Source organism: Sesamum indicum, linkage group LG12 (assembly GCF_026168435.1).
Source record: "Sesamum indicum cultivar Baizhima isolate 11 linkage group LG12, ASM2616843v1, whole genome shotgun sequence".
NCBI classification, from domain to species: domain Eukaryota; kingdom Viridiplantae; phylum Streptophyta; class Magnoliopsida; order Lamiales; family Pedaliaceae; genus Sesamum; species Sesamum indicum.
The window spans coordinates 15577151-15592323 of record NC_142668.1 but is presented as its reverse complement, the minus strand read 5'-3'; the positions used below and the strand labels follow the sequence as shown (position 1 = coordinate 15592323).

At 34.2% G+C, this 15173-nt stretch overlaps 2 protein-coding genes across 2 annotated transcripts; both read right to left on the bottom strand.

Annotated features, from left to right (window-relative positions):
- LOC105175353 (protein DETOXIFICATION 40) lies at positions 1-3910 on the bottom strand. Its single transcript, XM_011097774.3, has 7 exons — positions 3541-3910; positions 2821-3452; positions 2278-2334; positions 1456-1694; positions 727-845; positions 516-602; positions 1-280 (listed from the first exon to the last, which is right to left on the bottom strand). The coding sequence occupies exons 1-7, from the start codon at positions 3868-3870 to the stop codon at positions 215-217; spliced, it is 1530 nt and encodes a 509-aa protein (XP_011096076.1). The 5' UTR covers positions 3871-3910; the 3' UTR covers positions 1-214.
- Positions 3911-9141: 5231 nt separating this feature from the next.
- Positions 9142-13400, bottom strand: LOC105175351 (protein DETOXIFICATION 40). Its single transcript, XM_011097769.3, has 7 exons — positions 12864-13400; positions 12141-12772; positions 10462-10518; positions 10032-10270; positions 9824-9942; positions 9600-9686; positions 9142-9414 (listed from the first exon to the last, which is right to left on the bottom strand). The coding sequence occupies exons 1-7, from the start codon at positions 13185-13187 to the stop codon at positions 9334-9336; spliced, it is 1539 nt and encodes a 512-aa protein (XP_011096071.1). The 5' UTR covers positions 13188-13400; the 3' UTR covers positions 9142-9333.
- Between the last annotated feature and the right edge of the window lie 1773 nt (positions 13401-15173).

The following is a 15173-nucleotide window of genomic DNA, read 5'->3' as shown; positions in this document are numbered from 1 at the left end:
TGACGAACATCAATATCCTCAAACAAAGGTGAACAAAATAGTAGCAATATCATTGTTTTCTTTTTTCGTACATCTGGCCATATGATTTGGTAAATACTGGTCATGTTTTCATGAATGCAATAACAAGAGCAGTGATGCCTGGCCATGCATTGTCTGAAGGCTTGGCAATATGCCTTTTTATTTGCCGCTTTATCATAAAGTTGTTCAGCCTCTTTTACTCCTTGAGAAGGGGCTCTGTGATTTCTTCCCACTTGTCCAAACGCTTTCTTGCTTTCTCCACCTGCAGATTCATTGCTGCTTATTATTTTCTGACAATGATAATAAGATAAGCTTCGTGTGCATGTGGTAGTTGCCCCAACATGGACTTGGACTTTAATATGTGGCTTTTGCAGTAGCCTGTCTTTCTTACGGACCTGTTATGTAGCTTAAACTTGCACTAAATTTCATATGAGAAAAAAGTACCCATCATCTCATATAAATAGAATACCTTAGAATGAAAGAGGAAACAAACAAACCTCTTTATTCCAGTCTGTTCGAAATGTTACCCAGAGTAAGATGAGGGTCTGCATCATTGTCCCTCCGATCATGCCAGACCAAATTCCCTGTCAAAATACATAGCTACAAAATTTGATACCTATGACAGACTGAATTTTTGAACTCTGTGCAAACTATGTAACTGCGAAAATCTTGGTAAGGTATACCGCACAAATTATGTCAAGATCTTACCTTTACACCAAGGTTGAATTTGAAGCCAAGAAGGCAACCAATTGGAATTCCCACCATGTAGTAACAACCTACATTTATGCATGCCACAAATGATTGCCATCCGCAACCCACGGCCACTCCTTCAATTTATTGAATTTCACATCAATTATAGAAACAGTCAGACTCTCATTACTGGTAAAGAAAAAAAAATATATAAAAGAAAATAAAAGATCAGTAAAGGACTGCTGCAACCTAAAATAGGATTAAGTAGTCTACTCAGATCATTTCCCTTTAGGACTGAGAGTGCATGATGTTGAAGATTTCTCAGCTGTGCTTTACTAATAGAAATGCCAGTTATCCCCAGTTACAATAACAATTTGGCTTATCAACAAGAATTCAATTGTGGATTGAGATGTACTATTTAATAATAATATAGTTGCATAATTAAAGAAGATCATAGGAGCAGTCACTCAAGAAATGATGTCAGAAAAAATTCTCTACCTACTCTTTTTGTAATTGTTTATCCTGATACATGAATTGATTTCTATTAATGGCTCACCTCATTTATGCTAGCTTTAAAATAGAAAAGTCCAAAGGCTTAACATAAAGTAGAACGATCCAAGGTAAAAGCAGTAAGCAAGCTTTCAGAGATATGGCATTGAAATTAACTTGCCAACGTGAGAGAGAGATATTTCAGTCGTATGTGAGAGTTGAGTACGTAAATGTTTGTCGGCTAGGAGTTGTCATTACCGGACAAGACTGGTTGGACGCCATTTAAGAGGAGAGTGACTGCTAGCAATGGACAGAGATCTGCCACCGCTTTGGCCACCGTTTCACCCCCGGTGAAAATGTAACTTATGATGTGGCGCTGTGATAAAACAATGCCGGCCTCCGCCGCGGCCACCATGAAAGAGACCAAATTCACCATCATGACGGAGAACGCCGCCGATTTGGGGTGCCCTGCTCCTATCTCATTCCCCACTCTCACGCTGGTATCATTACCAATCTTTTATCAGATTTTTTATGAGTAAATTAATACTAGTCGAAAACGCGAACTCAGTGCACAGCAAATACTGGTGCATATTGCAACATACTTTTATCAAATTTATACCAAAATACAATGGAATAAAATAAAACAAAGAGAAGAAATTGATAAAAGGAAATTCAAAAAAATGCGAATGAGGCGAGTTAAAAATTACTTATCTCAACATGACAAGTGGAAATTATAAAATTAGTTTATTAACTTTAACATAAAAATTAAAAGAGACACAAAAAAAGGTAAAACACCAAACCCACTCCTTCATCACTCGTACAATGTCGAACAACAGACGTCTCAATTCAAAACGTACCTTAAATTTATTAAACTGCATCACAATTATTTTCTTCTCTTTTTCTTTCCTTTTTTCCCCCTGGAATTATATATATTTTTCTTTAAATTTATCTAACTCATGGTTAGCCCTATTTGATGTATATGTAATTTTTTGGGGGGTGGGGGACAGGTGTTTAATTATGTAGTAAATACATAAAAAACATATCCAAAATAGCTGCACGTATACATTGAGGCAGACCAACCTAGCAGCAGCATTGAATCCGATTGAGACCATGAATAGTAGTCCATTCACCGACATGCTGCACAAATCCATTAACAAATGATACCATCATCTCCCAAAATAAACATCTTAGATATACAGAAAAAAAGAAAAAAAATTTAGAAGAGACACAAAATACCAACACTTGTATGCTCTATCAATCCCAACATAAAATTATTGCCAAGAAAGAAGAATATACCCACCTTAATTAATTATGCATTGAGCTGGTAATTAGTAATATATATATATATAGGATAATAAGTTCAAAAATTTTTGAAATCTTTTTATCCAAATTAATTTATTTGCCCGACACTAAATAACTAATTAGGTCCTTTATACTTATTATCGTGACATTTTAAAAATTATAAAAAATTAAGTAAAACAATTATGTATAAAACAAAATTTCCTTATATGTGTTCAGTTGAGTTAATTGGATCAAACTGAAATTGAACTAAAATCTTTTTCGCATCAATTAATTAACGTCTAGATAAAGACGTGAGGAGGAGAGAAGCTTATGATAGTTTACCACACAGAGAGTGCATCCAAGGCGAGTTCAGGATTCTCCAGCAATCCCGCAATCAGGACTAGTACCTGAAAGTACCACGTCTCCAAGCACAGCATCACAGCGGAGCCAATAGACAGCTTCACAAACTCCCAAAGACCGCTGAAAGCCTCCCACTTGAACCCTGTCCACGTGTCCTTACATTTTCGGCTAGCCACAATATACACGAACTGCGCCGTAACAATTATCCACCACGACAAGCTCAGCACCAGCGACGCACCTAATAACCCTAACCCCACCCGGTACACCGCAATCCAGCTCACCAGCAAATGCACCCCCAGCGTTGCCAGGGAGATCAACGCGCTCGGCGCCACTATGCTCTGCGCCTGGAGGAACTTCTGTATCGGAAAATTCACCGAGTACGCCAACACCTGCGGGATCAGACCGTACACGAACACCGACGCCAGCGTCGCTACCTGTTTGGACTCGCCGATGAAGAGCAAAAGTGGCCTCGATAGCACGTAGACCACCACGATCGGAAGGCTGAACATCATCAGCACCACGGTGGCGCGTTGCAGGTAGACGCCAAGCATTTCGTAGCGGCCCGCGCCGTACGCCTGCCCGCAGAGTGTTTCAACCGCGCTCCCCATGCCTAGCTGTAAATATTATTATATGAGTAAGTGCGTGTGGTTTTTCCTCTAGCTAGGGTTTAAAGATAGGTTACTCTATATATAGAGAACTTACGAGGAGTCCGTAGGCGAATAATTGGATGCCTTGATTGCCGAGACAAGCGGCGGCGAACTCCAGATTGCCGAGGTGACCGGAAAAGATGCGAGTGGACATGGACATTGCGTTGTTTATTAAGTACATCATGACGGCGGGTGCCGCGAGTTTGAACAGGAGTTTCAGCTCGATCCACGTGGCCTTCCTATAACGCTTCAGGCATGGCAAATCGGCGTCTGACAGTACCTTTTCGAGCTCGGAGCTGGAGTGACTGGCGACGGCGTCCGATGGCGGCGGTGGCATCGAATGACAAGAAGCTGGTGGGTTGTGGTCGTCCACGGGCTGCTCCATGCCAGCAATTCAATTTGTGAAAGTGAGTGATGAGAAAGCAATCAGCACATATAAATAGATAAAGACTGGACGAGAATTTTGCATAATGTTTGGATTTATTTTATGAGTGTTTTGTTGTATTTTGTGGAGATAGAGAGAGAAAAACAAAGATAAATAAGTGTGTGTTAGAGATAGTATGTATGTTTGGATTTTATTTTATGAGTGTTTTGTTGTATTTTGTGGAGATAGAGAGAGAAAAACAAAGATAAATAAGTGTGTGTTAGAGATAGTATGTATGTTTGGATTTGTTTTTTAAGATAATTTAAAATAAGTATTGTATGTTTAATGTTGTGTTTTGGGAGATAAAAATTACTATTCATTGTCAAATCACTTTCAAATCATGTCTTTTTTGTATATTTTTATGTATATGTATGGGTATATATATGTATGTATTTATAATAAAACAGTTTAAAACACCTAGATAAGGTGTTTGTGAATGATGGCAAACATTAGGTATGTTTTGACTCGTTTCGGAGATAACTTGAAAATGAAAACAAACATAGTGTTGGAGTTTATCATTTATGAAAAAATTTAGTTTATACACATCCGTACGTATGTATATTTATACGATCAAACGCAGATATTTAATTTGCCAAAGAAGATGCATGGAATTTAATTTGTCAATTATTAATATTAAGCCAACTTCATAAATATATATAGTTTAATTATTCACATTAATTAATACAGTACGTAGAGAGGCGGGGGACCATTTCGAATGATATTATGAATGCATAGAGGTAAAGATGATTTGGAATCCGAATAACTAGAAGAAAATACTTACTGGCACGTCAAGTTCTGTCGAACTAAATTAGTTATAAAATAAATATGATATATTCGTTATGTGATTAGTGACTTTTTTTTTTTAATTGTAAACTAATCATATGATAAATATATTATACTTGTTATATAATTAATCAATTTGGATCCGATCGAATTCCTCTCCATCATACATTATTGTACTAATTATATTTGTTCCAGATAATAATATTGTATGATATCTCGAATTAACTATTGTTATAGGACACCTATAAATGCAATTTTAAAAGAAGTTAAATAATTTAGTTATATATTTTGAAATTACCATATGTATTAAAAATGACATAATAGTTGATGGTTATAATATGTACTGCATCAAGATTTTAATTAAAAGTTATATGTTTTTAAATAATAGCAAAGATTTATTTCAAAATTGATATTTATTATTAAAGAAGAGTGCCCTTTTTGATATCTCATATTTTTTGTCAACCCCCTTTTTTTTTTTTTTAAAAAAAAAAGAAAATTCTAGTTTTTTATACTACTTCATAAAATATTTCACTCTTGTATGATTGGTATTCAAAGAATGGGGGGTGGGGGCATCTGAGAAGTGTGTAAAGTAAGTTTGGTATTTGAGCTTTAAATATGAATGCAATGAGAGGCGGTGAAAGAAGTAAGAGTGTGGAGCTAGTAGTATTGGAGCAACTTTACCTTTGCCCCTCCCCTTCTACTAATGCGTATAGGTTTAGGTGCGATTTTTGTAAGTTTTAAATTAAAATTAAATTAATAGTATGGTGTGATTTTAGTCTAAGTATAGAATTACGATTTGAAAAATAACTTATGAAAAAGGGTTCAATTCAATTTAATTCCAACGATTTTGAATTTATTTTTGATCACCTCTTATTTGCAGTAATGCCATGGACCATTCCATGAGCTACCACCCCTTAATTTCCGTATGTGGGTGGACCATTCGAATCCAATAACATTAATCATTACCATTCAACTAAGCCTTACTACCACCAACATTATTGTCTCCTGCAATCGTGAATTCTAGTCCTGACACTATAAATATTTGTATTTATGTTATATGAATTCTTTTATAATTTATTATTATTTAATTATAATCTGAATTTTATCAAACGACGTAAATTGGGATATTAAGAATATTTAAAATTATTAACTTAATTTTGTGAACCATAGTGGAAAGAGGAGAAATTATGAAGGAATGTGTGCAATGGTAGTGTCCTGGTCAGCTGCAGTGGCTTATAAAACACAACCCGCATCTTAAAGTTGGCTTTTGGCATATGTCCTGAAATTAGGGAACAGTTATTATACAAAAATCTTCATAAATACACTTGTAATAAATTTATTTTTACACATTTGGCTGTAAAAATGTTCAATTATAGTTAAATTACAATCAAATTAATATAATATTTGATATAGTTATAATCTTTTGTTTATTATTTTTGGAAATGACATAAAGCAACTAAATTGATTCGTATAAAACAAAGGAGTGGCGGGGGCCAGCAGACAACAAAAAGGTAACCAAATTCGGATCCAAATGAAGTGACCGGTAAATACAACCCCCTTTAATGAAATTTAATATAATTATAATTGTTAAATTTTTTATCTATTTTTCTTACAGTGATTTGATTAAAATGTCTTGTAAATTATAAATTACAATTTTATTTTATTTTATTTTTGGAATTGTTATTGATCAAGTGGATAATTTTTATAATGGAATTATAAAATAAAATTGATAATTTTATTTTTATTTTTTATAAAAAATAAAAAGATACAACAAAAATAAAACTCTTTAAAATTATTTAAGTAAAATATTTATGTAAATTTTATAATTTGATAAAATATTTATAAAATAATAAATTAATACGTATTAGATTTATAAAAGAAATTGATTATAAAAAAAGGATAATCATATAACGCTAAAAATAAAGGATAATCATATAATCATATATGTTTTTTATATTTCTTTTTTCTTTTTTCTCACCCACTGACTTCCACATTTTTTTCAGGAAAAAAAGAAAATTTTCGTCCTATAATTTTGGTTATTTAGTTTTAGTAATATTATATTTAATTATTTATCTGTTTGGTCCTTTAGTTTAATTTATGACTATTTTGTCCTTTTGATGGTAAAGGCTATAGTCCATCCTAAGGGTCTAAGTATAATATAAATAAATATTTTTTTAATAAATCTAGACTATTATACCATTTTAGGCAAGCATTAACTATTAGATACAAAATAAATGAATATATATGGACTAAAATTGCTAATGAAAAGTTGTGTAGGGTTACAATTGTTCGGAATTAGGTCAAGGACTAAAATTAAATAATTTTGAAAGTTTTTTTTTTTTTTTGATAAATATAAGTTTCATTAATAAAAAGATACATGCGTACAGTACAACAATCAAATATCGATTTTTCCCATGACAGGCCATGGGATACGCCATAGTTTATATAAAGTAGAAGTATTGATAGAGTGTGATAAATTAGCACTAATGATTCTTTATCTAACGTCGTCCACTATGATGGCAGTGATGGTGCTCGGTGGTCGATCAACGTGCTCAAAGCGGCGCAAGTTCCGCTCTCTCCAAATATGATGATATGTTTCCCTCTCCACTTCCTAGTAGCCCACTCCACGTCTAAGGCCCAGTCTCGGTTCGACCATGAGAATTGAACATCCTATCTCATAACTGTGAGGTATTGTTTGGCATAATGACATCGAAAAAATAAGTGTGTATGTGATTTTATTGCAACTTCATCACAAAGAACATAGGTGCCTAAATAAGACAACCACGGTTTATCTGCCGTGATAATTTCCCTAATATAGTGAGCCACAATATGAATGTATGTCTAGGGATCTTCAGGGAGCTTGAGAGTAGTGAAGTCCAGCCTACCTTGGGTTTCGACGGGTGTAATAGATGATATAGCGATGCAACAGTGAGACGTCCATTCGTATTTCGTCAATGAACACGATCATCGTCTCCATGGATGATTTTGAAAATTATTGGACTAAAACTAAGATGGATAAATTCAAAGGATTAAAATTAATAGTATGGAATATTTCATCCTTCACCACATTTAGTTTCATAAATATCAAAGAAAAATTAACAATATTATAAATATAATAAAATAATTGATATAGTAGTGTCATAAACCAATATGGAATGATAAGTGAAAATATATATATATATGTTTAATCTATATTAAATAGATTTAGGGTGTAAATGATGTGGGGGTAGGTGGTGGGTATGGCCTATTTAGAGGTTTTCTTTTTGGAGGGCATCAAATCCATGGTAAAAGCCTTTTTTAATATTCGGAACCAACTTTTCTTAATATTTTGGGGTTAAACGTAAGGCCATGCCAAACTGGGCCTATTCACATCTATATCACCCTTTATGTTACTGTTTACTGGAGATGTGAATTTAATTCATTTATATAAATATATGATAAAGTAAATTAAAATGACACTAATTAACATGCTTGATAATGAAATTTGACTTACGTCGCACCACCAGAAATTAAATTAATTAGAAGGGATCATAATATGCATGATTGTTCCTTATTCAAATTGATGGGATGTCCATATGTCTCTTTATTCTTGATGAATTTGGGCGACTCAACTATGCAATAGGAATTACTACCCTTCTCATAAATATAATTATCATACACATTACTCCACTCCATCCCTATTTTAATTAAACTTAATAAATTAATCAAAATAATCCGCTGCTACATATTCTTGCTAGCTACCCTTTTTGTTTCTCGGGGTGTACTACTAACAGCTATCATTCGTCTTGTATTTTCTACTTCATCTAATATATACTTTATTTAATAAAAAAAATTATACACATAGCGTCCATATATTAAATAGAATAGAAAATGCAATATATTTTTAGCTATTACCCTTGCTACGAATTAATAGATGATAATTTTTTTAAAAAAAAAAAAATAGGTAGGAATTAATAATATAATCTTTTTTAAACATATACGTACTCCGGGTGCAAGTTTTTCCTATTGTTGTTGACGATGACGTTAATTCATAAGAACTATAGCTGTTAGAGCGTCCCACAATCAATAATGTAACGAAATTTTTGTTGGGCTGATGTGATAATATGGTCGAAATTGGGTTGAAGGAGGAAATGATTTTGTCAAAGAAAACAAGAAAAGGAAGATAAGACGTAGGGCTGATCAAAAAATATTCATACCGCCAAAACCACCTTACTTGAATTAAATCGATTGTTTTTAACATAGTACTAATTATTGAAGATTGATCAAGGATGTCTTTAATTTTCATTTTCTTTCTTGACAATATATTTAATATGATTAAAGTTTGTTTGTTACGTACAAACACTTGTTTCATTTATTTATATTTGTTAATTTTAATGTTTTATTTTATTATAAGTATTTAATCCGTCAAATCATTGAAAATCGCAGCTTTGATTTTTTTAGAAGTGAGAATTGAAAAAATTATTTTATAAAACCATGAAAAGCAATGCAATTTGAAAATAGGTATGAAAAAATCAAACCCATGAACACCCCTAATGAGATGTGTAAAGAAGCAGAGTTGATGAGATGACAATAAGACAGGCATGAAGATAAGCCAAAATTGAAATATGGGGGTGGTCCTGTGAATTAAATTCTCCCAGAAAACTAATTGCTCTGTGAATTCTGCAGCATGCCCGTCTCTTTCTTGTCCTCCCATCTGTTCAATCTGCCTCTTGCTATCTCCACCTGAAATACTTTCCCTATTATTTATGGCGTTTGATATATATATATATATGTTTCTATTGAATAATTAGAACCCATCAACATTACTAGCTCCGAGAAGTTTAATGTTGCATATATAGTATACGTATAATTATATGGTATTGGAGTAGCTAGTGTTTACAAGAAAGTGATGATATGTAGGTAGGTACCTCCTTATTCCAGTCTGTTCGGACAGTGACCCATATCAAGATTATAGTCTGCAAAGCTGTGCCTCCCAGCATTCCAGACCATATTCCCTGCAATACAGATTATGTATCGTCATTCTTGTTTTTATAACTTTATATATCATGAGCATCATGATTCTTAAATTAGGCGGTATGTATTTAAGAATCATACGTACTAGTACTGGGAGATCACAGAAATTTTGGCATACCTTGGCACCAAGTTTAAAGACAAAGCCGAGAACTGCGCCCAATGGAATACCCAGGAAGTAATAACTTCCAACATTAACATATGCCACAAATGCTTGCCATCCGCACCCAACAGCCACACCTTTTTCCAATCAAGGTTCAATGCAGAGCATGTCGTCTGTCATTAATTATATTGACTACAAACAACCAGTATTTAGAGGAATTGTGTACCTGAGAGAACAGGCTGAATGCCATTAAGCACAAGAGAGATTGCCAAGATAGGTGCAAGGTCGGAGACTGCCTCGGCAACGACTGTACCACCGGTGAACATGTAACTTATTTTATCGCGCAGCAACATTATTATGATGGCAAAGATTATTGCTATGATGGTAGAGGAAGCTGTTACGACCAGTACTGAAAATGCAGCCGATCTGGGATGTCCGGCCCCCAGCTCATTGCTAACCCTTACACTGCAATGAATTAAAATTAGGTAGCTAGAGAGAGCTGATCAAGATTGAAGACCCTGATGAAAGAGGGTCAGCTAATTCTACCAAATTAAATTATTAGTTAACTAAACCCTCTTTTCCTTGATGAAGGATCCATATTAATTGCATGTGTTTGAGCAAGGGTTTACAGTGGTCAGGAGTAATGCATGAATTACCTTGCTGCTGCATTGAAGCCCACAGCTATCATGAATACCCATGAAAGCATTGTAGAGCTGCACATGATATCAAACATTATATCATCAGATCTCCATCCCATGAAAAGGTAAAACCATAATCATATATAGGCACACTACTTAACTATATATGTTGCTTATGTATTAAAATATTACAAAACATAAGTGCAAGTCTACCGAAATGGTGGAGACTTGCATTTTTACCATGACTCCTTATTTTTGACAATGAACCAGGAATATTTTTTGTTTTAAATTTCAGCCGGAGTTGTCATTTCAAGTAGCCAATTCTTTTTTTTTTGTAATCATTGTATGTTAGTTCAAGTAGTAATTAAGATTTCATTAATGCTTAATAATTATTTAATTATTATTTTTAATTTTTACATTATAATTTTTATACTTATTATTTAATGATATGTTAAGATATTTTTAATAAATAGATATTATTATTTTTTTCCAAATTAATAATTATTATATTTATTAATTAAAAGTGACATGCAATATTATGTTGTGTCCAAAAAAATAATAATAATAATAATAATGATGTTAGAAATTTCAATAATGCTCTTCAATCTCATAACTGTACGGTTGGTGTTGGCGCTGAGGTTTTTTTCCTTCTTCGTCTATGGATTTTATTAGCTTGTTCAATATTACCCAATAACTGTGATTAACAACTATGTTTTCAGAATTTTTTGTCTTATAACTTTACCTAATTCTAGAGGACGTTTGATTAACTCACACTTCATTTAAATATCTTACAACATATTTTAGAGTTAATAAATATCATAGGATCATTAATGATTTAAAATAAAATATTAAATGATCATAAACTCAGTCAAAAAGATTATGATTTTTTTAACTTACTTTTTGGCTAGAATTTAATAAATTAATTTAGATCTAACAATAGAATTCTAATACCTTAGACCCTTCAAATGAATATTAAAAATTCTAGAATCAAAATTCGAAAATGACGTTTAAAATCTAATAAAATTTTAAGCTCTAATAACAAAACAAGCTAACAGAAATTAATAAGTTTGGAGAGAAGAAGAGCTTGGCCCCAACACTTACAGGACCTAAATAAAAAGCTACCAAACAAAATAATGAACAACTAATTTAAAATTTTGAATAATGAACAACAAATTTCCAGCATAAACAATAATTTTTTTGCAATCATGATATGCGTTAGGATATAATGCTTCAATCCATTTTTAATCATATCGTGTTTATTTAGCGTCGATGTCTACAACATCATCATGTCAAAAATGTATTTATTAATTATTAAAATTTAATATTATTTATTTATTAAAAATATTTAATATCATTAAACGACAATTAGTAAATTATAATTTAAGATTAATATCATTAATCATTTATTAAATTTTGATAATTACTTAAACTAATAAATAATAATTAAAAAAAAAAAAGGAATCGGCTGGAGTCTTGATGAGTTCAGCCGAAATTGAAAAAATAAAAGTGAAAAACACCTGAATTGTTATCCATGATTACAACTCATGGTAAAATAATACCTCCAGTATTGAATTGTTTTATGAGGTTATGGCAATATATATGTACATATCACCCTAAAAATCACCAAGCTCTTTTTGTTTCACTAGTAAAAAATGGATATGAATATGAAATCAAAAGAGCAAGTAGTTTTGTCTTACCAAATAGCGAGGGAGTCCAATGCAACAGCAGGATTAGGAAGATTGCCAGCAATCAGAACCAATATCTGGAAATACCAAGTCTCCAGGCACAGCATCACAGCAGAGGCAGAAGACAATTTCAAGAAATCCCACAGCCCATGAAATGCCCTCCAACTCAATCCTGTCCATGTTTTCTTGCACTTTGGACTCATCAAAATGTACACAAATTGTGCCCCCACAATTATCCACCACGAAAGACTCAACACCAATGCGGCACCAAACAGTCCCCACCAAAACTTATACACCGCAATCCAGGTAAGAAGTACGTGAACCACCAACGTGCCTGCTGCTATGTATGCGCTCGGATTCACAATGCTTTGGGCTTGCAAGAACTTCTGTATCGGAAAATTAGCTGCATACGCAAAAATCTGCGGTATTAGGCCGTAGACGAACAACGCCGCAGCAGCCGCAACGTCTCTTGATTCGCCAAGCAATAGTAAGAGAGGCTTGGAGAATATGTATAGAAACAGGAGTGGAATCCCTGTGGCCACCAGAAGGATAGTTGATCTCTGCAGATATATCCCAAGCATTTCATACTTGTGAGCACCGTATGCCTGCCCACATAGGGTTTCCACTGCGCTCCCCATTCCGAGCTGTTAATTAAAAACTCCAAATCAATAATTGGCGTATATAGGTATATATATATGAATGTAATTGCTTCAAAAGATTACGCTTTGGACGTACCATGACTCCATAGACGAAGAGCTGGATACCATTATTAGCGAGAGCAGAACCCGCGAGCTCCAGGTTCCCGAGCTGGCCACAGAAGATCTGCGTAGACATGTTGAGGAGATTGTTAAGCAAGTAGACTATGATGGCGGGCGCCGCCAGTCTGGTGAGGAGCTTCAGCTCGACCCACGTTGCTTTCTTGTATCGGGTGGAAAAAGTCAACCCGTCATCGGTGAGGATCTGCTCCAGGTCGGAGCTGACCTCTTCACCCACCGGGGGCGGTGGCTGATTCTCTACCAGTGGCTGTTTTAGCCGCCTGTTGTCCTCAGCCGACTCCATCTCCACTTTCTTCTTTTTCTCTCTTGTGTTGGTTCAGTACTTGTGAACTGTAGTACTTGAGCGTGAAGTTGGTATGATGTTTATATGGGCGGGATACACTGATGATCACGCAAATCACGCTGGTCCTGAAGGATGCGCTCTGCCGTTGGATCAGAGCCCAGCTACTCCCTGTGCTTCAACAACTCAAACAAACCCAACAAGCACTACAATTATTGCAGGATGGAAATAATTGAAGATTGAATCTTTGGGGATTAAGATTAAATAATAAAGAGTTAGTGGGCTTTGTAGGACAATATATCTTTTGATTAATTTAATCAATTTTATATTAATGTCCGTGAATATTATAATATTGTTAGTGGGTGATCATTATTACATAGGAAATTAATATATATAATCACAAGATTAAATGTTACTAAGTCAAATTGAGTTAGGCACGCATTTGAATGTTACTAATTTGTTTGTTTCCTAGAATACAAGTCTGCAGCATATATGTATATATAAAAGGTGTTGGGAGATTTTTCAATCATAATTTTTTAATACACAAATCAATCTCGAATTCCACCATAAATTGATCAAAGAATTAGAGGGTTAGTAGTATTTAGTAATAGTTGTAATTGTTTACCTCTGAAATAAGCTATGCATGCAGTATATATATTTATTAAATATTTTAACTAAAATAAATAATGTTTCTTCAACCTACCAAATATGCTGACCGAAACCTACTAATAATTTGGTTGATATGGGTGTGAGTCATGCTCAAAAAACAAACATTTGAATGTTTGTAGTGATGGAGATCCATCACTCCCATCCTTGTTTACACAAATGGTGAAAGTGGGCCACATGCTATGATAATTAATCAATTTTTAAGTTAATAGGACCTAATTGCATTGGAGAAATTGAAGCCCCATAACCTTAGAAGTCATCAGTTTACTCTTACTTCAAATAATTAATAAAATTCAAAATATATATATTTAGTAATAAATATGAAAGTGATGGGCTCATTCACTGCCAAGGGCTGAAAACCAGTTTCAGATTAATATAATTAATTATGTCATTAATTAATAATTAGACGGCTATCATGAACTACTTTTCCCATAACTACAACATTTTAATTAAACAAAAAAGACTTAAGATACATATCTATACCTTTGTTTTTTTCTTCATTTTCTTTAATATTACAGAAAGTATTTTAAAATGGTGTATTTTAGCTAAAGTACGTAATCTTCAAGTTCTTAAATCACACCATGATACATAAAACCAAAGTTATCCAACTCTGGGCCCGGTCCAGAATTGTTTGCTAAATTGGAGTTTCTGAATACGGGCCGTCGGTTGAGATCCAGTAACTAAAGAACTAGGGCTCTATCGATACAGCCCAACTTTGATGAGGCCCTAAACTAGGAACGACGTCCTGTGCTCGGCTTTGATTGAGATTTCCTCTGCAGCAAAAGCAATGATGATGCACTTTCCTTTTATCTTTCGATTCTTATACAGTTTTCCTTTGATATGCAACTGCAAAATCACTCGTGTCATACTGTTTGATGATTCGCGTATCTGAGCAAGAAAGGAATATTGATTTATAACTGGAAACATGGATCTTCCCGATCAATATCCGAGCAAATTTTTCCACAATTACGGCGAATCATTCCGGCGATCTCCTCCTATAAATTCAGGGACATCCTGCCTTGCATTTTCATTCTTCATCCAAGGAACAAGCGGATTCGTAACTTTCAGAGAATTTCGGAACGATGAAAAAGCTTTTTGTTTTCGTCTGCTTGTTCTATCTTGTCCTGGCAGTTTCGGCTCGTGAAGTTGCACCGAAAGTGTGGGGTTCAAACTCAAAGGCGGGATCGTCGCCGCCTAATTGCACTGGTGTGTGCGGGCAATGTGTGCCGTGCAAGCCGGTTCAAGTCTCTGTTCCGCCTGTTTCCGAACCCTACCCGGAGCGTTGGAAGTGCGAGTGCGGCGGAGTTTATTACGATCCGCCCA

What these genes read in the sequence shown, in the direction of transcription:
- LOC105175353 (XM_011097774.3), bottom strand. Translation starts at nt 3,870, where the DNA reads ATGGAGCAGCCCGTGGACGACCACAACCCACCAGCTTCTTGTCATTCG. An exon ending in AATTCAACCTTGGTGTAAAG is followed by an intron (nt 603 to 726) that starts GTAAGATCTTGA and finishes GTATTTTGACAG; the next exon opens with GGAATTTGGTCTGGCATGAT. An exon ending in GAACAGACTGGAATAAAGAG is followed by an intron (nt 281 to 515) that starts GTTTGTTTGTTT and finishes ATGAATCTGCAG; the next exon opens with GTGGAGAAAGCAAGAAAGCG.
- LOC105175351 (XM_011097769.3), bottom strand. Translation starts at nt 13,187, where the DNA reads ATGGAGTCGGCTGAGGACAACAGGCGGCTAAAACAGCCACTGGTAGAG. An exon ending in CATTCAGCCTGTTCTCTCAG is followed by an intron (nt 9,943 to 10,031) that starts GTACACAATTCC and finishes GATTGGAAAAAG; the next exon opens with GTGTGGCTGTTGGGTGCGGA. An exon ending in GAACAGACTGGAATAAGGAG is followed by an intron (nt 9,415 to 9,599) that starts GTACCTACCTAC and finishes AAAGTATTTCAG; the next exon opens with GTGGAGATAGCAAGAGGCAG.